The 25,590-nt window shown below is 46.3% G+C and overlaps 1 protein-coding gene across 3 annotated transcripts; it reads left to right on the forward strand.

Moving 5' to 3' along the window:
• The first annotated feature begins 2,242 nt into the window (after positions 1–2,242).
• Positions 2,243–25,130, forward strand: SLC39A13 (solute carrier family 39 member 13). Of its 3 annotated transcripts, none has more exons than XM_030035286.2 (11): positions 2,243–2,434; positions 3,103–3,218; positions 9,148–9,447; positions 9,872–9,985; positions 11,704–11,825; positions 13,094–13,246; positions 18,540–18,629; positions 19,000–19,050; positions 19,281–19,413; positions 19,547–19,646; positions 22,313–25,130. In XM_030035286.2, exons 3-11 carry the CDS (start codon positions 9,180–9,182, stop codon positions 22,386–22,388), a joined length of 1,107 nt encoding a protein of 368 aa, XP_029891146.1. In that variant the 5' UTR covers positions 2,243–2,434; positions 3,103–3,218; positions 9,148–9,179; the 3' UTR covers positions 22,389–25,130. The 3 variants fall into 3 exon arrangements, with proteins under 3 accessions (XP_029891146.1, XP_029891118.1, XP_029891127.1); XM_030035267.2 differs by lacking the exon at positions 2,243–2,434 and adding an exon at positions 7,860–7,968 and having other exon boundaries at positions 3,201–3,218; XM_030035258.2 differs by lacking the exon at positions 3,103–3,218.
• Positions 25,131–25,590: the final 460 nt, after the last annotated feature.

The raw sequence follows: 25,590 nt of genomic DNA on the forward strand, positions 1-25,590 counted from the left end.
ACCCAGCCAATAATGTACTACTTCATCAATCAAAGTAGGACTTCAAAAAATAACAACAGCAATAAAAAAAAAAAAAAAAATCAAAAAAATCAAAAGTAGTGCTTTTGAAATCAATCTGTTTGCAGCATTTCTCATTGACTAATACTTTTGAGTGACTGAATTTTTCAGTAAAAAAATTATTTGCCCAAAAGATGTGCCAAGCTCCACTGATATCTCTTGGCTTTTGTGGATGCACAACACGCCAGTCTTCGGGGGCTGTGCACGAGGTGTACCCCACACCTCTGTCTTCATGGGTGCCAGTGACCTATAATGGGTTTACATTTTTTTACTGGAAAGCTGCTTCAGTTCCATCATTGCCCCACTCTGGCAAGAAAGACACAAGAGACCACAAAGATTGTAAACAAGGGTAAGCATTGGAGACACCAAGTAAAGATGTTAGAGGAGCAAGAAGATCAGTTACAAGTCAGAGAACTGGATATATGGTGACTGGTTTTGTTAATCTGCCTTTAAAAAAGTGATCTGGGTTTTTTTTTTTTTTTTTGGCCTCAGCTGAGGAAATAATTCAGTAAAGAATACAGAAACCTAAATATCATTTTCAGAGAAATCAGATTGAAGCGGCTCTGTGGCTTGGGGGATCCCAGATCCCTGCTCCGGTCGTCTAGTTGCTATTGTGACAAAATACCAGCTTTTGGCCACGGTGTATTAGCAGCTGCCACCTGATGACACAGGTGCACATTTTGTTCAGAATTCTTCCTGTGTTGGCTTACAGCAGAATGTCATAAAAACGGAAACTCTTGGAGTAAAATCCTACATCACTGAAGTCAAAAGCAAATTCCCACTCATTTCTCTGAGATCATAACACTATTGCTTGCAATAGTCTGAAATTCTCAGTGTGGCTTGGTTTACCTGAGGAGGTGCCTGTTGTAACTGTGATAATCACAGGTATGATCCATCAGCAGAGGCAACTGTGCCAGTGGAGCAAGGCTCAGGAAGGCTGATGGTAGTTATTCAGGCAGTAGGAAGGCGGCTGTGGAACGCAAGAACCATAAATCTTCCAACTTGAGAACAAAATGCAAAATACTTTTTCTTTAAAAATTCACTTTCAGAATTCAGCTTCCTATATAAACATTCTGCTGGCAAGTGAGAAAGATGTAACTTTCCTTAAACTGCATTTGCGGCGCAGTAGCATGTAGGCTTGTGTTCCCGTTACATGAATGCAGAAAGAGCAGCTAAACCAGTGCAGGCGACTGTGGCTGACTTAATTCCTAGCTCCTGCTCCAGGGCATGACATTGGTATGATGTAATGAGGCTAGGGCGAAACTGTAGAAAGAAGCGTCAGCATCAGCAGCGTCTCCTTGGGGAATGGGATTCATTCGGGAAAGTGGAGTGGGAAACAAGTTCTGTCTCTCAGGGAAAATAGTTAAGAGATGGAACTAAAAGGTACATCAGTACGTTTTGGAAAATGTCTGTATTGGAAACCATGTAGCTCCAAACTAGCTCAGCTTGTAAATCTTTGTCCTCCTCTGACCTACTTTCTTGAGCACATGCAGTTTCTGCAAATCTCTGTAAGAACCATGGGTATTCTTCACCACTAAGAGTCAGGACACTAGTGCTTGTGGAGCTCTGGTGTTACTTAAGTGTCATCACGAAGGTTGTAATGAACCTGTAAGGAGGAGGCAAGTATGTTTAAAAACTACTGTAACTTTTAAAACATTTGGAGGCCAAGTCCTAGGGGAGGCTGCCATACGTTCTTCTGCTCTAACAACTTCCAGAAATCCTGCTCAAAACCAGGTTTCCACTGTGCTCATCTTCACACATCTGCAGCCCAAGGAATTTATAATCCGATTAGACAGATTAAAAAAAAAAAAAAAAGTGAAAAGATCTCAGTAAGCACATTCTAGAAAGACCGGTCTTCCACAGCACGCGTGTTTCTGTCCCACCGCCTGGCGATGCGTTAAAAACATCTCCCCTACATCCGTACGAGGTGCGAGCTGTAAAGCGCCGTTTGCAAGGACTCCGCTCCCGCCGAGGCACCGAAGGCCCCGGCGGCGGAGCTCGGGCCGCCCTCCCCTTCCTCGGCCGGGGCGGGGGAAGTGCGCGGTACCCGGGCCGTGCACGGCCAGCTACCGCTTCCGCCCCGCCGGCCCGGGATCGGGGCCGCGGCGGGGAGCGAGGCGGGGGCAGGAAGCACGGCCGCCCCCCGCCTCCCCCCTCCCCTCTCCCCTCCCCGGCGGCGGCGGCGGCGGCGGCCGGAAGCGCTGCGCGGCGGCGGGTCCCCGCCGGGGCGGCGACGCTGGTGCCGAGGAGGCCGGGACCGACGTGGCCGGCCGGGGGAGGCGGAGCTGAGGGGCCGCCGGGCGGGGCAGGCCCACGCCGAGCCGCGGCTGGATGGCAGCGGAGGACCGGGGCACGGCGGCGGAGGCGGCGGCGTACGGTAACGACGGCTCGCGGCCCGGGAGCGGGGAGGGGGAGGGGGTCGACCGCGGTACCCCCGCTCCGCTGTTGCGGTGGCGAGGCGTGGACGGCGGGGGACGGGGTGAGGGCAGCGCTGCCCGTCGCGGAGCCGAGTCCCGGCACCGGCGGGGCCCGGCCGAGAGCGGGGTAAGTTTGGGAAAGGCGTCGGGGGGGGGGGGCAGCGCCTGGCCCGGCCGCTGCTGCCGGCAGCCGTGCCCCGGCCCGGCGAGACCGTGGGCACCCCCCCGAGACCGGCGTGTGTGTCGTCCCCCCCCCCGCCCCGGTCCAGCCCGCCTTTGCTGCAGCTTGCCGGGGGTGCCGCTGCGGGCGTGCCCGGGGCTGGGAGCTCAGCCGCCGCGGAGAAAAGTTTTGGAAGTCGCTTCTCCGGGAAGGAGGGAAGGTCTCGACGGCGGCGGGGGGGGGGGGGGGTTGCCCCGCTCCCTGCTTCCCTCCCCCCGCGGGAGGAGCCGGCTTCCTGGGCGGGCCCTGCGTGGACCCTGGGGGGCAACTAAGTTGTAAGGTGCGTGGAGAGGGTTAATTGCACACACACGCTCCACCATCGCCGCCACCCCCCCCCCGGCGAACATGTCTCACTTTGCACTGGTCAGCATTCCTCTAATGGAAAACCCGCGCTGTCTGTCCCATCAGACCCGGTCCGCGGTGATGTTAGAAACAACGACAAGAGCGGGGCCGCCGCGTTCATGGCTTGTAGATACGAGCTGTGCCGGAGCCTGGCCCGGGCCGGGCGAGGGCTGCGGCACCCGGTGAGTGCTCGGGGAGGCGGGGGGGGCCGGTTCTGCCCGGCCTCTGCCTCGGGCTGCCACGCTGAGTGGGCTGGGAGGAGAGAAATCCCACCTAGCCCTGAGGGGGCGAACGCCATTGCCCGATCCGCAAACTTTGCTCTTTCAACCTGGGTGGGATGGGGAAGGAACCGCTGTCTCCCGAACTACGTTTATAACCGTTCGATCAGTGTTTTAATTGCCTTCCTTGCCAACTCTTAGGTTTGCGCGGGGTCTGTAATCTGTTCTGATCCCGATACCCCATTGTTCTTAACCCTGTGCATCTCCAGCTTTTAGCTGCGCATGCTGCGATGTGGGTGATTTGCAGAAACGCGAGTCTCTGTGCAACGTGGTTTTTTATGAGAGGGGTGGGGGAAAGGGCAAGGGTCCCAGCAGAACAGCGCATTCCCTAAAGATGGGCAGCGATTGAGAGAGAAGGGAGTGCTGGGGGTTAGGGGGGAGGCTGGAGACCTTTTGTGCCTCCACTGAGGTCAGGGTGTCCAGGAGGAATTCAAAGCTCTCCACAGGGCTAATGGAGGGAGGCGGCTCATGGAGAATTTCTTGGCTGAAAATTATGCTTCCTCCCTGGAAAATAACTTTTTTCCATTCCATGCAGTACTCTTTTGCAACTGTAAGACCGGGCAACTGGCTTCCAGGGAAAACACTTGTAAAAAAGCCTTTTTTCATTTTTTTTTTTTCCCCCAACAACATCTAAAATGTCAATTGTGTGGCAATGAGCAACTGTGCTGAGACGGAGATGAAGCTGTGTGGTCTGAAAAGGCAGAGTGTCTAGGAGGAGAGGAGGCGGGTTGCTGCAGGAATCGTCGTCTTGTCAATATTTTATTTTCTCTTTTCCAATAGGTTTTTGCCTTGGCATTTTAAGTTTTGTCCATGTTTTCTCAGGCACTGCCTGCTACAGAGGTGTTAAGTGAGCACTGTGAGGTGGGGGAACCTCCTGGGAGGATGGCAGGAGCTCTTCTGGCTTGATGTGCAGCTTCCCCCTGCCCCACTCAGGGGTGTGTAAATGGCAAATTCTTTTTTGTTTGTTCTTCTCTGAGCTGGGAAGACCTCATGGTTATTCCGGTCCTGAGGCTGTTGCAGAAGGAGCTGAGCAGACCTGACTCCTGAATGCTTGGCTCAGAGACCTGCAAGGGAGACGTGGTACTCTGGAGAGTGCTGCCAGTGGTAATGGTGACCAGGCTGTGATCTGGCATGGCTGCGAGCTGTGATCCCAAATGGTGGTGTTGTCAAAACTGATGAGTAAATGATGCACTGGCTATTTCTGTCCCATGCATGTTCTTAAATAGGTCATATACCCTTCTTGAGAAAAACATATCTCTATAACCTGGTTAACGCCTCTGCCACATAGTGACCACAGACTTCTCTAAGAACCTGCAGGTGCTTTCTCTAGAAATTTATCAAGACCTTCTCTAGCTGCATTCCTAAAACAGATGCTGTTGTCTAAAATTAGGGGTACGTAAAGACTTCTTCCACCCTCTGCAACTGTAAAGGCAGGGTATTATTTTCTCTCTTAAGCTTTTTTTTCCTTAGGACTATATCTTGACTGCTCCTTTTCTTCACCTTAAATATTTGTCTTAGGAGCAGCAGTTTGAATTTAGAGACTTTACAAACATGAAATAAACAATGTTTCATGAGGAGCAAGTACTAATGAGATAGAGAAGCAAAGGGGCTATAGAGATAAAAAATGCATTTTTTAGAGCAAGTGGTTACGATACGTTAGGAAGAAGCAAATGCTGGGAATATGGTCTAAGTAATTAGCTGGGCACAAGGATCGGATGTGTCCTGTATGTTCCTCATAGATGTTTTATAAGCATCAGGAATGTATTGCATGAGATATGGGGGTGTTCTTGAGCCACAAGGTGATGATGGTCAGGCAGCACAGGTGCAAAGGAATGTACTGGTTTTCCCTTGTGTGAGTGACAAGAGAAGACAGACCCGCGGGCCACAGAAAGTTGACTGACACAAATGTGAGTTAGGGGAATCAGTATTCTACCCCTTTATGCCCATTTCTTGTCCACCACCATCCCTTTTTGGGTGACCTGGTCCCTTTTGCTGCTGGAAGAAGGACATGAAGCCAGGTATGCAGCCTGTTTTCAGAGCCCTGGACATGCCCTTTGTCCTATGCGCTACTGCCTCTCTCCAGGATTTTGGTCACTTAGTCTGAAAGACCCTTTCAGGTGTCCCTTGGGGCAGATGTGGGCTGTGAGTGTGGAGAATGAGATGGAAGAAATGGACCTGTTGGATCAGTTGCAGTGATTACTTTTCCAGACTGATTCTCATAAGCTGTGATGACAGTGTTGCAGAAGAGGCCAGTCTGTGCCACTTTCTATCGTTGCCAAGCTGTGGAGAGCAGTTGTTTCGCTGTGTGTGTTTGTTGCCTCTTCATAGGCATATGGTGGTTGTATAAATCCTGATTTATTTTTTTTTTTTTCCTCTGTTCCTCACAAAGAAGCTGTTCTCGGTTATTTTCTAGGTCCAGTCCTGTCATAAAGGAAGAGGACATCCGTCAGGCCTGTGCTGGGGTTGGAAGGGGTGCCTGTCTTTTTTTAAAGCAGGAAATTCTCTAACTGCAGGTTGTTATGCAGCAGCTAGTAAGCAGAGAGAAGGCTGTGGCTGGTGTAATCTGCCTGAAGAGTGCTGTCACCTCCCTGTGCAGATGCCTCTGTGGCTGATGGCTTCAGCCTGTATGGGTACTCGGAACAGAAGAAACTGTTCAGTTAGGGAACAGCTAACATTTTAAAAGCTTCCCATCTTCCCCCCACCACCACCACCAAAGGAGAAATTTGGGGGATTCTGTGGCATAGTTTTACCATAGTTGTGTGTGTCTGTTTGCATAGCTGTGGGGGGAGCCTGAATCCCAGGGAGGGGAGCCAGAGGGTCTGGCAGGATCCCAGGTACGTTGGTGTGGTGGAGCTCGGCAAAGGGCGGCATCTCTGGCCCATCAGGCTGTGCTTGCAGTTGTTACTAGCGCTCTGGGCATCAGCCCAGTGCCTGTTCACTTCAGCGCCTGAGTTGAACTGGTGCATGGAGTGCTGTGAGAGATGAAGATGTCCCTTGCTGCCACCCCACCCCGATTGTTTTGAAGTGGTTGTGCCAATAGTGATTTACGCCTGAAAACCTGCCCCCTTTCCTAGGGTCCTGCCACTAAAACAAGGATCTTACTGGCTTACATTGAATTAGAGGTGCAGGGCTGGAGAGACTTCAAGAAGGGACCTAGACTTTGCAATTAAATAACATCTGCATCAGGTGTTTATTCTGTTTCTCAAAAGAAAAAGAAAAAAACAGTGCTGGAGATTCTGCATCATAGATAACCTGTTTCAGTATATCACCACTTTGGCACTATGTAAATTTGTTTCTTCGTATCCCTGCTGAATCTTGTTTACCATTTAAGCTGATGCTACATTGTGAAAGAAGAGTTGAGCCCTTTCCCCCTTTCTTGTGACTTTTAATGTACGCAGACTCTTCTGTTCCCTTCAGTGTTATCTTTTTAGGACTAAACACACCCAGGTCCTTCAGTCATTTTTTCCAGGTCATGCTTTCTACACTCTAATTTTTGTTTCTTTCCACTGCAATGTCTCTGATTTTTGCATCTGTTTTCTGAAGAAGAGCGTTTGAGGTTGGGTGCAGCCTGTTGGCTAAAGTCTCAGGTGTGTGGAGAGGAATGGAATCTCTGCTTCTGCGTCACACCTACAATGTAGCTACTAATATGTCCCAGGATGTCATTTGCCTACTCTGTAGCAACATAAGCCTGCTGGCTTGGAATTAATTCCTGAATCAATGTAATGCATGTATGCGGGTTTGGTTTTTTTTTTGTGGCACATCAGAGTTACTGTTTGTCATGTCCATTTGTTGGGGTTTTTTTGTTTGTTTGTCTGTTTGTTTTCCCCTTAGTATACTGTTTTGTACTGATCTTTACTGAGATTGGTTTGATAGTATGCTATAGGTAGGTCTAGGGTTCCTGTAGCCAGATCAAAACACTGCAGTAAGATGACACAAACTCCTGAGCTGGTTTGAACTTGCTATGAGGGATTTTTTTTCTTGTCAAAAAAAAAAAAAAGTGATGGGTTTTGTATGGGTCAGCAGAGTTTACACTTGATCAGACATTATCTTGCCAGAGAAAGTTTAAGTGGTTCTTCCACAGCTAGCCAAGCCAGTGTCTTCATTGGTTCCTTCTTGCATCCTCCCTGCTCCTGATGTCCATGGTCACTGTGCTTGGAGCTCAGTGTTCTCCTTCACAGAAGCCATGGGACCCTGTCCTTTAATTTTCTTTTTGATTGCTCACTGCAGCTGGGCCTTCCTCCTGCAGTGATTTAGTTCGGGACTGAAATTGGAAAAGGGCCAAGCCTTTAAAAAAAAAAAAAAAAAAAAAAAAAGCTTTTCCTGCTAGTTTGTTCTGACTCCACTCACTCATGGAGTCAGGTGTGAGCATGGGGAGGGGATGCTTCCTGAGGGCATGGGGGACAAGGGGCAACACTGCCCTTTTCAGCTTCAGTGAGCCCTTAGATTGGTTCCAACTCCCTGAATTTTGTCTTGATAATTTCAGGCCCCTTTCTGTCTGGCTGTTACTTAATGCTTTGCTATATTTATCACTTTCTTATCTTATAGGTAACTACAAACTGATCATTTAACTTGATCAAGAATCTTTCAGAGGATTGAAGTTACTGGTCTGTAACTTCTTAAGTCTTCTCCCAACTTTTTTTTTCTTTTTATAAAGGTAGGTGAGGCATGATGCTTCTCCAGCCTTCTGTGGCCTTCCCATATTCCTGTAAATTTTCAAAGATGGTCACTAACGCTTCAGAGATTACTTTGACTGGTTTCTTACATGCTTTCAGGTGACTGCCATTATTCCCTCTCAATCTACAGCTGTTTTGTGAACGTTTGTTAAGCCATTCTTTTCTAACCCACTCTTTTCCCCCATTTCCAAATTAATTTTGCTTGTCACATTTCACTTTTTATTCTGGAGACTGAAGGAGCATTTGTACTTCAGCCTTTGCATCATTTGCTTTCCTTTTCTGTTTGCCAGTGAGAGTGTAATTATCTTCATTTTCCTCTTCTAACATGCCCACATCTCTCCGGTTTTCTTGTGACTGAAGAGTTCTTAGTAACAGCTGTGCTGATTTTAACTAAGAGACCATCTAACCCAGTATTCTTCCAGGAAAGAATAAAAATAGGACAAGTATATATGATATTTTCCAACTACTCTTCCACCCTCCAGCTCCTTTCAGATAAGGGGATTTCCTGAGTCTAATGTGAGCTGCCTAACCATGAACAATCAATAGATTTGTCTTTCTAGTACTTGTCATGTCTTTTGTTGAATCCATGTAAAATTTTCCATCATTTTTGGAGAAGTACTACCACACAATCTACCTGCTGATGAAGAGTCACATTTGTTTGTTTTGCTTTGAAGCTGACCCTCGCTGGCTTCATGTGATGGCTGTTAGCACTTACGTCTGAAGAGACGGTGAATAATCTATCCCTGTTCACCATCTTTACACCGCTCATGATTTTACGGACCTCTGTTATGTTGCCTGTCTTGCATCCTAATTTGTTACATGGATGCTGTTCCATGGTAAAGAGGAGAAGGCTTGTCTGGGTAGCGTCTCTGGTCAATACGTTTCTCTGAAGCCTCGGGACACTGAAGGGCAAGGACAAGGGTACTCGGAGTCCTTGTCCAGTCCACCTGAGAGGAGATGCTGAAAGCCAGACTCCTTCATAAGATGCCTCGTGCAGTTTCATGCACCCGATGATAAACAGCTTCTGTTCCTTTAGTGCTGTGTTGAAATCCGTGCTAAGATGCTGAGGGAGGGGATGGTGTGATCGAGTCCTTTCCTCTGGGGTGGTGGGAGGGAATCTTGGGCACACTCTCAGAACTGCTCTCCCATGCTTTTTTCAGAGATCGGCCAGCCTGGCTGAGACCACTTAGTGATGACAAAACAAAAGCTTCTGCTTGATGGGACGATCTCCTTGTTTCTGATCGTGGCCTGTGAAGCTCAGCAGCTCCCGAGGAGTCATGTTGCTGCTGGTTCTGGTCCTCTGTGTGAGAAGGAGGCAGAGTCCTGGGGAAACCTTTTCAGCAGCGAGCGGCTGGATGCCTGGATCTGTTCCCTCATCGGTTCATTCATGGTGGGGCTGAGTGGGGTCTTCCCCTTGCTGGTGATCCCGTTTGAGACGGGAGCTGCTCTGCAGTCAGAAGGTAAGCCTGCTACCTGCATTAGCCTTTCTGAAGCCAAAAGTCCTGGGTTGGGACTGAATGGCACAGTGATGAACAGGACCTTGTCACAGAAATACTGTCCTCTAAAATAGTCTATTTCTGGTGCTCTAGTCCATACCTACCAATTTGATAGGGAGTCCTTGGAAAAATGCAAGCCCTGGATGGACCTTGTACAAAGAGTATTTGTTTTGCACCCTGCTTGGTCCAGGACCCTCCCACGTGCTGCTGTGCCAGCCAAGTGGTGTAAGGACTTTTTCTTGCACTGCAGCTATTTGTTTTGTGCTCTCTTCTTTGAAAGCTTGCTTTGCAGATGCTTCCAATTTAGGTCTCTTTGTGCAAAATCTCAGCTGGAGATGTTTTGGCTCCTGGCTGAGTTGTGATCAGGTTTTGTTTGTTTCTTTTTTAGCTGGATCACACCGTTTGAAGCAGTTACTGAGTTTTGCAATTGGTGGACTATTGGGGAATGTGTTTCTGCACCTGCTTCCTGAAGCCTGGGCCTACACGTGCAGTGCAACGACAGGTAGGAAAGCCTTATGTGCGTAGAAGCAGTCTGTGCTATGCCTACTGGTACATTTTTTTGAGTCCATTCAGTCTTGAAAACAAGACCAGCCAGGCTGGGTCAGCCCAAAAACTGGTCTAGGCTGGTATTCACTTTCAAACAACATGTAAAAGCAAATGCCTAGGGAAGGATATAACAACAATAAAAACACATGTAATACTTCATTTTTGTACTCTGCAGTCCTCCAAAGATTTTGAGATTGGAGGCTTCCTGACTTGGCTGCAGTTTCTGTATGTTTAGTAACTTGCAATGGATTTCTTGTCTATCAACTTTTCCTATTTTGCCTTGGGCTCCTGTAAATCTCTGTTGATTTCCCTTTGTCCTTTCTGTAAGGAAAAGGAACACTTCTTTAACCTGATGGAAAGTTATGAATGCGTGTGTGGTCTGGTACATGAACATGTGCACCATCTCAGGTGGGGATTCTGCCCCATCAGATGCATCTTGTCTCTAAATCTGTCCCTATAACAGTGTTACTGCTAGAGCCTCTTTCTTGGGACTAACTGGGGCCCCTCTGCTGGGTACTTCGATCTATGGGAGCCCAAATGTGTTGCCCTCTCAATCTTTGCTCAAGGAGAAGTCATGGAAAATTGTCCGTAGAACCGTGACTAAGATGGTGTGGGGTGCGGGGAGGGGCATGGGGAGAAAAAGGAAATGCAGGTAACAGAAACCTGTGTTCGCCAGCAAACTAAACACTGTTTGGGTTGGGATAGAGCTTGTAGTATCAGTGTATCTCCTTCACCCCTCAGATAGCCAGGGTTGTTGAAAGCTGTAGTGATTGTATCGCTCTGCTTCAGCAAACTGATAGCATAGATGGCAAGTGCTGCTGCATCCCACCTGTTGAGAAATCAAGAAATCATTTCCCTGCTGAAAATGTGAGAGGGGGAAAAAGGATGCCCTGGGTTTCCCAGACTTCCTTGCACCTATGTCCTGGGATTTCAAATCTGCTGGGCCTTTAGTCCTCTTCTTCCTCATGGCTCTAGCACTGCCAGCAGAACCTCCTGTCCTTTTTTTACCTTTTCTGCAGTGGTTCCCAAACGATTCTCTCTTCCTGCTCTAGCTTGTTTGCTTCTGCCAGACTGTCCTCAAGCATAAATGTTTCCTTGACTCATGTAAGCCCCATTACAGAGTCATTCTGTTCTTCTACTGCAATGCAGTCTCCATTTCTGCAGCCAGGCTGAATGGATGATTATCTCACAAGCTTGGCTGTAATTGAAAAGTTTATAGCTTTGGGCTTAATAACTTGCCCAGGTGTGGCAGAAAGGGGAAGGTGAGTCTGTAGCTCCACCAATGGCAGATTTCATGTCAGGGCTTGCTGCTCAGTAGATACAGCTGCAGGATTTTTGTTGATGTAATCTTCACTTGCCTCTGGAGCTCAGGGAAATTCCCTGTGTTGTCAGGAAATATTCTGGATTGCACTATTGAAGCAAAAGGGGTGGGGATATCACTCTGAGTGTCCTGAGATGAGGATATCTGTTAGATCGAGAATGAGCAAGTTAAACTAATTTGCTTTGAGATATGTTTGCTCCTTGTTCCTTGCAGGCGGCATTTCCATTGTTGTTTCTTGTTTTTTTTTTTTTGTCTTGGAACTGCTTGTTAAACTGTCTGGGGTGTGGTGGGTTCACATGTTCGAAACACTGCGTACCTGATAGTGATATGAAGATTTCTCTCTTTTCCCTCAGGAGAAGGGCAGAGCTTCCAGCAGCAGAAGCTTCTGGGTCTCTGGGTGATCATTGGTTTCCTGACCTTCCTGGTGCTAGAGAAGATCTTCCTAGAGAAAGAAGAGAAGGAGTGCCCTGGTGTGGTAAGTTAGCAGCCAGAGGGGAGGGAGTGCTGTTATGTTTGGGGCACTGTACTAAACACCTCATCTGCCCTATCTGAGAGGCTCAGCAAATGATCCTGGAGCTGTGAGTAGCTCGTCCTCCCTTTGGGAGCTTTTTGCCACTTCTTTGACACTGGGCTGTAGAAGAAGGTGTTTCATCTCCAGGCTTTGGGTTTGTGGTTTTAGATGAGATTTCTCACCTCTGGGCTGGTTTCATTCTTGATGTGGTATGTGTGAAAGAGAGCTCCCCTTTTATGGGGACTAGGAGCCGGAGTGCTCTGCAGATGAGGCTTTTGCTCAAGTAAGCTTTGAGGGATGACAGCTTGCTGTTGCATGTTCCACTGAGCCATCATGACTCACTCCCCTTCTCGGTCCTCAGTCAGGACAAAGACCAGCCTTCTCTGGAAGGTGTTCCTCGCTACCCCTTCTTCTTGGGTATGGCCTGGACCAGGCGTTTTTTCAGGTGACTTTGTGGTAGAAGGGGTTTATGGTTGGCCAGGTAATACTAAGTAATGGTTCAGAGGAGGGTCACCCAGCTGCAAATGTGCAATGTAGATGGCCAGAAAGTAATTCCAAGATAGAGGAGAGCAGCTAGTCCTCAGACATCTGCACAATTCCTAGCAGCAGCTCCTATAGACTGTTCAGTCCTTTCTGTGCCATGACTTTTGAGAGGTAAAACTGCAGGTCAGGCACTGCATAAGAGCAATTAGGTTGACTCATGAGACTTTAGAAGTCTGAAAGGAACTTAATCTTCTCATTTACAGAGAGACACTAAAGTCTGAGATGAACATTTTGTTGTTTGGAAGCTGGCAATCCCAGCTATAGAATAATTCTCTAGACTTATTCTGATTTACTGGGGAGAGCAAGACTTTTTCCCCCATCCCCTGCCCAGGTGGAGTTGTATTTCTCTGGGCCGCAGCTGCCAGCAGGAGTGGCAGGCTCACTCCCTCGTCTTTCCAGTGAACCTGGCTCGTGCCAAGGGGTTGTGACTCCAATTCTTCCTCTCTCTTTATACCTTCCTTCTCTTGGTGATTGGGGAAGTCTTTGTTCATGTTAACTCACAGAGCAGATGTCACAAATGCTCTCTGAAATCTGTCTTATTTCTGGCAGTTGTTGTTATTAAACTGGGGTACCAAAGCTGCTGATTTGCATTGTAAGGACAAAAGGATTAAGGGTGAAGATTGGATTTCTGACCCTGCTCATACATCACTGACAAAAAGGCAGTGACAAGTTGTTTTCCCCTAATTTAGGGCTGTGATTCCAAAGCACCAGCTGGAAAGATTCCCAATGGAAGTGGCTACCCCCTGCCAAAGGTGGCAGGCCAATCCCAAAGAGCAGGAACAGATTCAACTCAGTGTAATGGCTCCTCTCTTCAGTCTTGTCCGACAGACAACAGAATCAAGGTAAGAGACCCACAAACTGACCTTCACATCTTACATTTTCAAGGCACATATTTTAACATTCAGTCAGGAGTTGTCTGCAGAAAGAACGGTGCCTGAGTGGGGACTCAGTCTTTGAGTGGGTTGTGCTTAATTTTGCTCTGTCAAAGTGTCTGTCCAGGTCACAGCAGGGAGGAAGTAGCGGACTTGGAGAAAATCTGCACTGCAGCTTATGCAAAAGAGGCAAAGTTGCTATTGTGAAGGCATAAGTCTGATGATGTGTGTTTTGGCTGAATCCCGAGACCAAAGTACAGTACTTTCACATTTTGTTATTCTATATTTTATAGTCATTATATCTTTATTTGCTTCAATTTTTGGGCCATGATTTCTCTGTTCTCTAGTGCCTGCATTGTAGCAGTTGTGAGCTGCACGTTTCCTTTTAAGGCACCTTTTGGAAGCATTTTGACAGTTGAAGCTATCCACTGTAAAACTTAGAAGTTCAGTTTCTCAGATTAGCAGTTTATCTGCTGCCCAAAAGGGCTTCTTATCCACTTCTGCCTCCAAACCTGTACTTCGCATCACTTCCTGTGCTCTGGACCTCATCTAACCCCACAGTGAGCCTATTCAGGGAGCTAAACAGGCAAAGAATTTGCTTTTTCTTTTTTTCTCCACCCCCACAGCCCGTTTATTTCTCTCCTAACTTAACTTCTTGAATCAGCTTGGCATGTAGACAAGCAGTCTGTAGTGTTGGCATAAGGGAGATCAGCAAGTTCGTAGAATTGGAGGTAGAGGAGGGAAAAGGAGTGCTGTACCATTGGGCAGTGGCTAACCTTTAGATTGGCTTCGCTTTCAGTTTTATGTTACTGTCTTTGCACTGCAGAAACCCTTGTCTGGGTGAGCATTACAAGCAAGAGAGTAAACGACCGCTTTGGCAGAAGAGGCCCTATAATTTGAGTCTGAAAGCACATAAAAATGTGCAAAACTGTAGGAGAGTAACTATGAACAGAAAGTGTGGTTGCATGAAGTAGCCCAAACCTGGATATGTGGTCAGTCAGAGGCTCTTCAGTCTTTCTATTTTAAATCAGTTTTGCTGTAACTTTATAGCTCTTACTACACAATGTGAAAGATATGCTGAGGTCACTGGGTATTTTTGATATGTCACATTCATGTAATCTGTACAGAACACTGCACAAACTGCAAGGTGCCGCCGCGTTGTTTCTAGAGGTGATAGCGGTGAAGAAACCAGTATTACGGGGTTATGAAACATTGTGCCATTATTTTAGAAAGGTTTATACAAGGAACTATGGAATTAGAGGATGGTTAGCCTACCACTGATTTCAAGTAGAAATGAAACACTGATGGGGGACACAATTGCTCAGGGCCTGGTCCTAATGTAAAAAGTAATAATGTAATTAATGCTAATTGATATGATCTTATGGAAGATAAATTCTTGTCAACCAGACATTTTTTCCCTGCCTTTTATTTGGTCATAAGATTGTTTGATACAGGGAATGACATTGACAAACGTATATAAAACATAATTTTCTCCCGCATTCTAATAAAACTACTACTGCACGAAATCAACTTTGCTAATATTAGTTGTATTAAAAATCGGTTATTCTATAATATCAACAGGGACTGGATTAATGCAGCTCCCCTCAAATCTGTTCACTGGTGGCTTATGATTTTTCTAAGTGATTATTTATAAAACCAGTGTATCTTCACATTTGCAGATACTACTATATTACTTAAATGGCACATTGTGACTGCATGAGGTCAGCGATACTGGCTAAACTGAGTAACTTCATCAAAAGAGCTGAATTTTTAACATGTTTTGATACATGCAAATATTAAAGAATAGATTAAGAAAGAATGCAGATCATATTTACCGGATAGGGACAGTGTCTAGGAAGTCAATGCCTTGGAAAAAGATATGAGAATCACAGTAGGAAATTGTTTGAACGCATTCTTCCATTATGATGCTACATCCAGGAGGATGGGTGAGTAGGAAATACTACGTAAGAGAAGAGGCGAGTGTTCCTCTTTCTGTGTAGCAGTAGTGAAACACCTGTCTGACTTTTTCCGGTAGTGTTGTTCACAATATCCAAAATACTACTGGTAATTTGTAGAGGGGTCAGGAAAGAGCTGAAATAATTATTTTAGGTTTGCAGTACGTGATAAGAAGTGGTTTTCTTTAGTCTTCAGCTCTGTAGACATGACAGATCAGGGGCGACTTAAAGTATACAAATGCCCATGTAAGAGGCATGACTAAATCTGATACCAAACAGTAGCAGACTAGAAATCAGATGGCTCTGTAACTGAGGGTAACTTGCCAGTGGACCAACTTACCTTAGAAACAGTAGATTCTTTGTCACTTGTGGACTTTAAGCTGTGATTTAAGCTGCTTTCTATGAAGTACACTATAGCTGAAGAAACAATGGGCTTCATGCAGAAATTGAATGAGATTCTTTCAGTTGTGTTATGTAGAAGGTCTAGACAACCATGGAGACCCCTTCTATCTTTAGAACCCTAATATGTCTATTCAGTCCTACAGGCTGTTGTCAGTATGCGTGAAATAGAAGCTAACAAGTTAACGTGTGTAGTTTTAACTTTCTACCTTCTGAGCATATAATCTGAATATTTTAATAGTCTTTCTGGTAGGGGGGAAATTACCAAAACTACCAAGATATTCTTGCATTGTTAGCCTGTTTCCTTAGGCAACAACATAAGCAGTCATTCCATCTGTCTGTCCATCTGTTCTGCCCTTCATTTTCAATAACTTTTGAACCCGTAATTAATTTTACTGGAGTTCAAGAGAGGATAGAAGTCTTGAGGGTAATCAAATTTCTGCAAGTTCCATAAAAATCAGCACGGCAGTAGAGGAGGAATGCAAACTAATCCCCTATTGAAAAAACTCTGGCAGAAGTTACATGCCGCATGCTGCATGCCAGGTCTGCCTGGTTGGCAGATCAGCAGGTAAGTCTCCCTGCCCCTACCTGGTGGGGAAGTGGCTGTCGTGCAGTGCAGGGTGGGGAAGGACGTGCCGAGAAACAGCATTGCTGGAAGTGAGCCAGGTAGGTGCTTGCGAAGAAAAGAGAGAAAGCCATAGCAAGCCAGACTTCTTTGGTTCTACTGTTCACTCAGTAACCCCCTTTTTTTCAGAAAACAAAAAGGGAAGGATACTATTTAAACAAACAAAGTCACCCTTCAGGGCTTAATGATTAGTAAGCTGTAATCAGTCGTCCTTTGTCCATGTATATTAGAACTTTTGCTCTTTAGCTGCTGCTGTAATAATTTGTCCTAGCTTGAAAGCTGCAGGTGGGAGGCTTCCTTTGCACCCTAACATGGATCAGTTCTGTCCTCCGTCGCGGCCTTTATTCCCTCAACAAGTAAAAACATTGTAGAGGACTTTTGCCTTGCTTATTCTTTCTTTTTCCCTGTGGCACATGGGGTCCTTGCTGATTTGTAGAAGTATGTTTTATTGCACAGTGACATTAATTCTGAAGCAGGAACATAAACGCTTCATCTGGCTGTGCTCTTTATGAGCAACGAGAACATCCTATTAGGAATTTGCAGAATGTAAATGTCAGAGGCTCATAACTGTCAAATCAACTCAATTTATTTCTGAGCACTCCCAGGCTTTGCTTCTTTCAGTGACAGCTTTTGCCCAAGCCAGTGACAAGAAAAAGTCATAATGTTTTAATCATGAAGTCTATTTTTTCCCTATACGGTGGCATGGGAAAGCATTTTTGTGTAAAACTTACGCGAATAATTATTACTAGCCTGTGGGGGAAAACACAATCGCATAAAATCCCATCGTGAAAAGGAGAAATTTTAGACAGTCATATCTGACCGAAAATGAGGAATGAGAAATAAAACTGCTGTGTTCATGGGTCTGCCTGCACGTGTTCCCCTTCTTACAAAAACATGGAGGGAACTTCTGCATCCATTGTGGGGATGTTACTTACATTATTACTTAAATGTGATCTGTAGTTAGGCTTTGCTTAATTCTTCATTTTCATATTGAATCATCAATGTACTTTTAAAAGTTTAGAGCCTATAAAGATGTCCTGAGATTGTGCAGTAGAAGTGCCCGGCAGAAGGGACAGAGACTTGACAGAAAGCCCTACCTGAGCTGTGGCATACAGATGGCAGGAAGAAAAGATGCCCCAAGCAGAGTTTGATAGAAACAGGGAGGAGGGGAAGACCAGAAAGGGCTCATGAAACCCATTAGCACTTGTGTTTTTCCAGCTGAACTTTGGCATCTGATGCTATGGTGAAGTAAGAGGTTAATGCCTCTCAAGTTTCTAGGCTGTCTCTCCACTCACTGGATGTTGCCCTATATCTATCTGTAGTTAATGTATGTCAGCTTAGTTCCTGCATTCCAGAGACGGCCTGATGTATTGGCTAACACCTGGTTTGATAATAATTTAAACTGCAGTGCCGTATAGTGAACTACAGTATCTCAGGACCCACATGCAGTAGTTTTTGTTAAATCTCATGGAAAACAACCTCTGAGCAAAAGAGCTGGGATGGTACCCTCATAAATCACTTTAGATCAAATACTCAGAATGTGCCTGGAGATGACCATAGTTAGCATGATAGGGAGGTCTAACATGGAGATGTACTTGTAAGGAAGGAAGCTGCTTTATGCTTATAATTTTAAGAAATGTGTTTATATGCAAATGCATATACATGCTATCCAGCCTTCTAGTAGGTGTTTTTTTGGTGACTGTCATCACTATCTTCTCTTTTTATTCTTTGTTAAGGGAAAGCAAACCCACAAGCACAAGCTTTTTTAGTACAATGTTTGAAGGTTTGTTTAGTTATAAAAAGCAATTTCAGCAGCATTTGTTCTGTTGCATTGTTCTTGCCAGCTTTTGAAGAGAAGATATTTAACAGTTGAATATTAAAGTACATGACTAGAAAACAAGGTCAGGTCATATCTGAAGGCAGTCACCTGTGTAAATTAGTCAGTGTTACCTAAAATTGGTTCAATTTAGAATCAGATATTCTTGCATTTTAGCTTTCTTTTTCCTTTCTCTTTTTCTGTTTCTAGAGCTCTTTGTCATTTGCATAAGAAGCTTATCCTAATCTCAGACAACACTTGCCTACCTTAGTTACTCTAAAACTGAACATAACATTTAATTTGTACTTGAGCACTGACATAGTTTAAGATCTTCACCACAAGTGCCACATCCTGACCTTTCCAATCCGATCGTGACTCTGTATAACCTGTATCTGAGTCTGAGCCATGTGCTTTCTTTTATCTTGTTATGTCTCTTCCTTTATCAGGGGCTCTTCCTTCTCTTTGCAGATTAGTGGATACCTCAATCTGCTGGCCAACACCATTGATAACTTCACACACGGCCTGGCAGTAGCAGCCAGCTTCCTGGTTAGCAGAAAGGTAAGGTTTCTCATCCCAGTTGTGTCCTGAACTGGAGAGGCTTGTTCTCACGTGTGATGCAACATGCAAAAAACCCAAAGATGTGAGGAGTTGCCTCCTATTTTCTGGAAGTTTCTGAGAAAATGGAGGCTACAGTAAAAACCAACCCTATCCTGACCGTCTGATGCAGAGCTGCTTCAAACTTGGGACGTGTTAGTCCTTTGTTACTGGCATTAGGGGAAGGGTTAGCTCATCTACCCTTTCATCGAATAGTTCTAAACTCTGAGTAACAAGTCTTAACTTGGAGAAGGGGGCCTTGACATCCTGATGAAAGTGTCATCTCTCAAGAGTTGGGGACTGTTTCCTAATCACCTTCTCTCCTCTGTCACAGGTTGGGTTCCTAACCACAATGGCCATTCTCCTGCACGAAATCCCACATGAGGTGAGAGGCCTTTGTATCCTGCCATCACGAGGGATTGCAAGGGTGCTTCATCTACTAAGAGGAGGGCTGGGTTAACATTTTCTTGGCCCTTTGAAAGCTGCTCCCTCTGGGAGACTGGCAACATGGAAAACTAGAAACAGTCTTGAAGCACTGGTCTTGTTATGGATGGCTGTCGTAACTGAGAATGTTCACATTCATATTCATTAACTGTCAGCTCTTGGCTTTTTTAGGTTGGAGACTTTGCAATCCTACTTCGGGCTGGCTTTGACCGCTGGAGTGCAGCCAAGATGCAGCTTTCCACAGCTCTTGGAGGTATTCTAGGAGCCTGCTTTGCAATATGTGCTCAGTCACCAAAAGGAGCAGGTAAGGCTCCCTGGGACCTCTGTAGGAATAGGTGGGGGGGCCTGTCATCCCCATGTGTGTATCTTTTTTCCCTTCTCTGTTCTCTCCCATGGCTTTGTCTCAGTAATAACAAAAGCTTTCTGTCTTTGTGCAGGGGAAACGGTAGCCTGGATCCTCCCTTTCACTTCTGGAGGATTTCTGTATATTGCCTTGGTAAATGTTGTGCCTGATCTCCTGGAGGAAAAGAATCCTTGGTAAGTGCTCCCTCCTGTTGTGCTGCAGCAATTCTTGCTGCCAGGGAGCAGGGATATAACCCTTAACCCATGCCTGTTCTGGGAGCACGTGAATGCCAGCTTTCCAATTCCCATGGGCAAGGCTGTAATCTAGATAGATGGCTGTGCAAGCTATTGCGTTTATGGGACTACAAAGGCCCTATAAAACATGAGAATCTTCAACTGGGTCAGTCCCGAAGGTTGTGCTAGTGCAGTATGTAGCATGACGAGCTAGAGCAGTTGCTCAGAAACATGTCCAGTAAGGTGACCCGTTCCCCAGTCTGTCTTGTCAGCTTCTGGCACGTACTGGTTTAGGGACTGTCTGAACCAGGGCCCCGTAGAGGTGCGCATGTCTGATAGCCACGCGTGAACCTATCCTTCACGTGCTTCTCTCATCCCTTTTCGACCCTATCCATTACTTTGGGCTTCTGTGATCTCCCTTTGGCAGCAAGTTTGCATAGTTTGACTGCACTGTGTTAAATGATTCTTCTTACTATTTGTTTTTTAGCCTCTTGCTTATTAATTTTGATTAGATGTCACTGTGTTGCTGTGTAAGTAGAAAATAGTTTTCTTCTCCTTGTCATTCAGTATTTCATGGTCTGTTACTGTATCCCACCTCAGTCATCTCTCTTCTACACTGGTGTGGTGGGTTGACCCTGGCTGGACACCAGGTACCCACCAAAGCTGTTCTATCACTCCCCCTCCTCAGCTGGACAGGGGAGAGAAAATATAACAAAGAGCTTGTGGGTCGAGATAAGGACAGGGAGAGATCATTCACCAATTACCATCACGGTCAAAACAGACTCAGCTTGGGGAAAATTAACTCAATTTATTACAAATCCACCAGAGTAGGGTAATGAGAAATAAAACCAAATCTCAGAACACCTTCCCTCCACCCCTCCCTTCTTCCTGGGCACAACTTCACTCCCGGATTCTCTACCAACCCCCCCAGCGGCACAGGGGGACGGGGAATGGGGTTTACGGTCAGTTCATCACACGTTATTTTCTGCCGCTTCATCCTCCTCAGGGGGAGGACTCATCACACTCCTCCCCTGCTCCAGCGTGGGGTCCCACCCACGGGAGACAGTCCTCCACGAACTTCTCCAACGTGGGTCCTTCCCACGAGCTGCAGTTCTTCACGAACTGTTCCAGCATGGGTCCTTTCCACGGTGTGCAGTCCTTCAGGAGCACACTGCTCCAGCGTGGGTCCCCCACGGGGTCACAAGTCCTGCCAGAAAACCTGCTCCGTGGGCTCCTCTCTCCACAGATCCGCAGGTCCTGCCAGGAGCCTGCTCCAGTATCGGCTTCCCACGGGGTCACAGCCACCTTTGGGCATCCCCCTGCTCCGGCGTGGGGTCCTCCCTGGGCTGCAGGTGGAGATCTGCTCCACCGTGGACCTCCCTGGGCTGCAGGGGGACAGCCTGCCTCACCATGGTCTCCCCCACGGGCTGCAGGGGAATCTCTGCTCCGGTGCCTGGAGCATCTCCTCCCCTCCTTCTTCACTGACGTTGGTGTCCGCAGGGTTGTTTCTCTTACATGTTCTCACTCCTCTCTCCGGCTGCTGTTTCTGTCTGTCCCAACTTTTTTTCCCTTCTTAAAAATGTTATCACAGAGGCGTTACCGCTATCACTGATGGGCTCGGCCTTGGCCAGCGGCAGGTCCATCTTAGAGCCGGCTGGTATTGGCACTCTCTCGAACACAGGGGAAGCTTCCAGCAGCTTCTCACAGAAGCCACCCCTGTAACACACCCACCCCCCCCCCCCCACCCCCCTGCTACCAAAACCTTGCCACACAAAGCCAATACAACTGGTATATATATTCTGGTATATTTGGTCTTCCCTCATCTGTATTATTCTAGTTTCCTGCAGTCTGATTAAGGCTGTAGCAGGTCCAAAGCTAGCTGTATCACAGCAAAGGCCCTCTCAGATCTTCTGGCAGAGCTGCACCTGAACGTTCCCTCCTATTTCAGTTGTAATGAGACAGGTAACTTCAGTAGTTTACATAAGAGGCCTTGGCTCACCTAATTAATTTTGACTGAAACAGTTAAGTGCTCAAAAACCAGCTCCACAGTTATATCTGAGGAGGCAGGAACTTCTGGTGAAGAAATGTTAATGACCAGTAGGGAACTTGCCTTTGGGTTGGTAGCCTCTTGTGCTGGCAGAGCTGTTGGCAAATTATGCAGAGGTGGTATGTACATAGTCACTTCAGTCCAGCATAAACCTGAGATGGTGCTAAAAGAATGGAAAAATTAATCAGCTTTTTTTTAAAATTTTTGTAACTATAGTTGTTAGCTGGATGAGCTCCCTAAAGTGTCTGTGAACATGCTGCAGAAGTGCTGGTTCTCTTGTGAGGGAAAGGACAGGAATATACCTGGGTAGCTGGATGACTTAATCAGTCAAAATTGATTTTAAAACCTGAAGCTGGGCCTTGCAGCCAAGTGGAACAAATACATGTCAGTTTATAGACAACTTCTTTGCTTGGGGTGCTGGGAAAGAGTCTTCTCACCTGTGTTAGTGACTTCATACAGCTGTTGTGTTCTCCTTGTGGTAGATTTGGAAGGGCAAAGAACAAACCATTTGTGAGCCTCTACACTGCTGCCTATTGGGATTGGTCTATGGCTCATCCTAATTTTGCTGTTTCTTTCCCAGGAACTCCCTGCAGCAAATTCTACTCCTGTGTACAGGCATTACAGTCATGGTGCTACTCTCGCTCACAACTGAGTGACCTCTGCGCAGACCTCATGATGCCTCCCAGAGCCACCACAGTGACTCTGAGCTGTTACAAAGCAATAAGGAACACTATTGTTACTTCCTACGTGTGTGTGTGCAGATCTGGCTGCTAGTATGAGAAGCAGGTGAGAAAGAGGTCTGGATGTGCAGGACTTCATTCCCTGGCTCTCCTATCCCTGTTCTGCTAAAATCCACACATCAGGGCTTCCATTTTGTTGTTGTTGTTGTTTTGTTTTTTATGGAGCAAAAGATACAGTGAGCAGAAATGAACTGAACAGCTGCTCCACAGCAAATGGACAATGTTTCATTCAGTTCATTCTGATGAAACTGCACCTCCCAAGCTCTTGTGTGAAAACAACAGAGGCGATTCCTATAGCTGATGAAGAGGAAGGACTTTTCCTACCACTCTAAGGGCTGGAGACACAACAGGGATGGCAAAACAACAATAAACTAACAGCTTTAGCCAGAACTCCCTACCCATGAGAAGTTAACGGTGCTATGAGATAGAGGGGAGAGGACCCTTTCCAACTTGATCTCCAGCTTTTCATTGACTCACTTGTTCCTAAAGGTAGTATTAGCCTCAGCAGTCCACCTCTTTGGTCTATTTTGTATTTGTTTATGTTGAAATCGAGCCAAAAGCATGAGGCACTTTAGGATAGGTCACAACAATTAAATGGTTCAGCTTGGAGATTACTCGCCTCAGCCCTAACCACTCCAATAGCCAGCACAGCCTAACTCTTTATCTGAAAAATGGTCAGTAAATGTTTCTTCTATCGCCATACTACCAGCTCACCTACGTCTGGAAGGAAAGCCATGTAGCTGTTGCAACCGAGCTCCCTCTCCTCCTGCCCATTAGCCGAACACAGCTCTGAGCCTGCTCTTGAGACCCAACACCCACCATCTGCCCCACACCACGTTTCAGAGCTCTCTTGAGGTGTAGCATGTTAGCCCTGCCTGGCATGCTACAGCAGCCCCAGACTGTCATGGCAGAGGTCTGGGCAGTTTGGGCAACAGTTGAACACTACAGCCTGGTCAGCAGCCGATAACCCTTAGTTAGCTTTTCCTCTGTTCAGTGCAGACTATTGAAGAGCATGCTATAACCAAAAATATAGATGGTAGCCTATTTCTGGGCTTCTTACCTCACAGTGGACTTAGTCTGTTGGGGATGAATGGATAAGAAATAATACTGACAGCCCTTAAAGGAAGGGGCACAGCAGCAAAGAATACTGGAGGGAGGGTGAAATGGGAAGGGTGAAACTGCTGGTGAAAAGATTTTTAAAAAATGGGTCTAGAAAAGCTGTGTGCTAAGTAAGGAGACAAAGGGATATGAAAGGCTGACTATAAGTATGCTTTAAGAAGAGTTTTCTCTTCTGTGATACCTGGGATAAAATTTTTGGCAATTTGAGACTAATAAAATAAATGGCATTTCTGCTGCTTTCCTGCATCCCCGCTCACGGGACTGACCAGGCCATCGTTCCACAGGGATGTTTTGTTGCCACAGAGATGTGCACAATTACTAGATCACCCCTTCTGCAGAGCTTATCCTTGCTTTGCTTAAATCTGTTTAAAAACAGGTCTAATTGAACTAGCAGAGTCATTGGACACAAAACAGGTGCCACGATGTGAATTGCACCAGCTTGGCTCTGTCTTTAAACAGCTTTTGTAAATCAGTACAGCTCTCCAGTCTGCACAGGGCCTTATCAAGAGGGCTCATCCCTTGAAAGGGTGATTTGGGTCAGAGCAATGAGGCAGGTATGCTGCCCACAGCACAGGCATTTACTTCCCTAAGAGATTCCTGAAATGTTGACACAGTTCTTTTTTTATGACAGCTCCTGTCCTACTTTTCAGAGAGCTCTGGAGAGCTCATGCTTGCAGTTCTCCCTGCCCAGGAACTGCTCTCTAAAATTTTTTCAGCTTTCCTTACCCCAGGCTTACATCAGTAACTAGTTTTACTGCAACAACGAGGGAGGCTTAGTGCAATTTTTTTATTCCTCTTTACAAAGTTGCCTTCCTTTGCCAACTACTCCCTCTATCATTCGATTGTCATGGTAGCATCCGCTTCCTGCTTTCCTGGAAGGAGGATTAACCTGATTAGCCTGCAGGGACTGGGGAAGTATGCTAACCTTCTAGCTCTAACTTTGGGGGTTCCCCCCGCCCCCAGCCCAGGGACTGCAGCTAAGCAGACCCTGTAGTAGGGCTCTGGAGGAGGCAGGTTTGCACAGAAAGATGTGCCTGCTGTTTCCCAAGGTGACTTTCTCAAAATGAGGCTGGCATTTAAGTTGAGGCAGCGCCAGGTGAGTGCCCGTGAGTTGGCGTTGTTGCGTCAGCACGGAGCCTTGCCAAGACTGAAAACCACAGTCAGGATTTTGTGCTCAGCATTCAGGAATGTGAAGTGGGTGACGCTGAAGAAAGAATTTCCGAGTTGTTTTTCTTGGCTGCTACCACAGGCGTGGACAGTCTGCGGTTCTTGGGAAGATACCCTGGTAGGAGGTAGCATCGGGCTTGTGGGAGGGGGGAGCTCATTAGTTTTCCACTACATCAGCCCTGGGCCTGAGGATGGAGAGCCTTGGGAGGAAATGGAGCATCACTCCACCATATTTGTCACTTTTGGAAATGCAGAGAGAATTGTATTTTCTAGCTCTATTTTTTCAGCTGCTCTTATGCATTTTCCCCCTTCATCTGTATTGGTCTGCTCTGCATGGAGACAATAGAGATGAAATAAATGGTTTTCCATGTGGGTTTCTGGGTTTTTGTTGTTGTTGTTGAAACTACTACTTTTCTTTGAATTATAAATTCAATACAAATTCAATTCAAATTTCATTTGAATTACAGAGCAGTATCTCTGGGTTAGTCTAGAGAAGTCTGGGCTCTGTCTTGCCTTCCTTTCTACTCCTCAGGCTTTCACAAGTGAAAGAAAAGCTTCTAATCCAGTTTCCTGTTCCTGCTGCCATGGCACTGTGGGCCAGGAGCAGTGTGGTTTGATCATTAATTCTCGGCTGCTGGTCTGGGTTCCCTGAAAAGCATCACCAAGTGAGCCGCTCCTCTTTGAGGGGAGCGCTTGCATCGTAACTGACTATCCAGAGAGCTTTGCAACCATGCTTTGTTGTTATCAGTTATTTTTTTAATCTAAAAAACTCAAGGCCTATCTGGTATCAATTAACACTAAGCTGGTTGCTTGCCATGTGGGACAAAGGTGT

The sequence above is a fragment of the Aquila chrysaetos genome, chromosome 2 (genome assembly GCF_900496995.4).
Source record: "Aquila chrysaetos chrysaetos chromosome 2, bAquChr1.4, whole genome shotgun sequence".
NCBI lineage: Eukaryota > Metazoa > Chordata > Aves > Accipitriformes > Accipitridae > Aquila > Aquila chrysaetos.

Coding starts and splice junctions, on each gene's coding strand:
- SLC39A13 (XM_030035286.2), top strand. CDS start 9,180: ATGACAAAACAAAAGCTTCTGCTTGATGGGACGATCTCCTTGTTTCTG. Junction 9,448..9,871: donor AGCTGCTCTGCAGTCAGAAG/GTAAGCCTGCTA, acceptor TTTCTTTTTTAG/CTGGATCACACCGTTTGAAG. Junction 19,647..22,312: donor CTGGAGGAAAAGAATCCTTG/GTAAGTGCTCCC, acceptor TTTCTTTCCCAG/GAACTCCCTGCAGCAAATTC.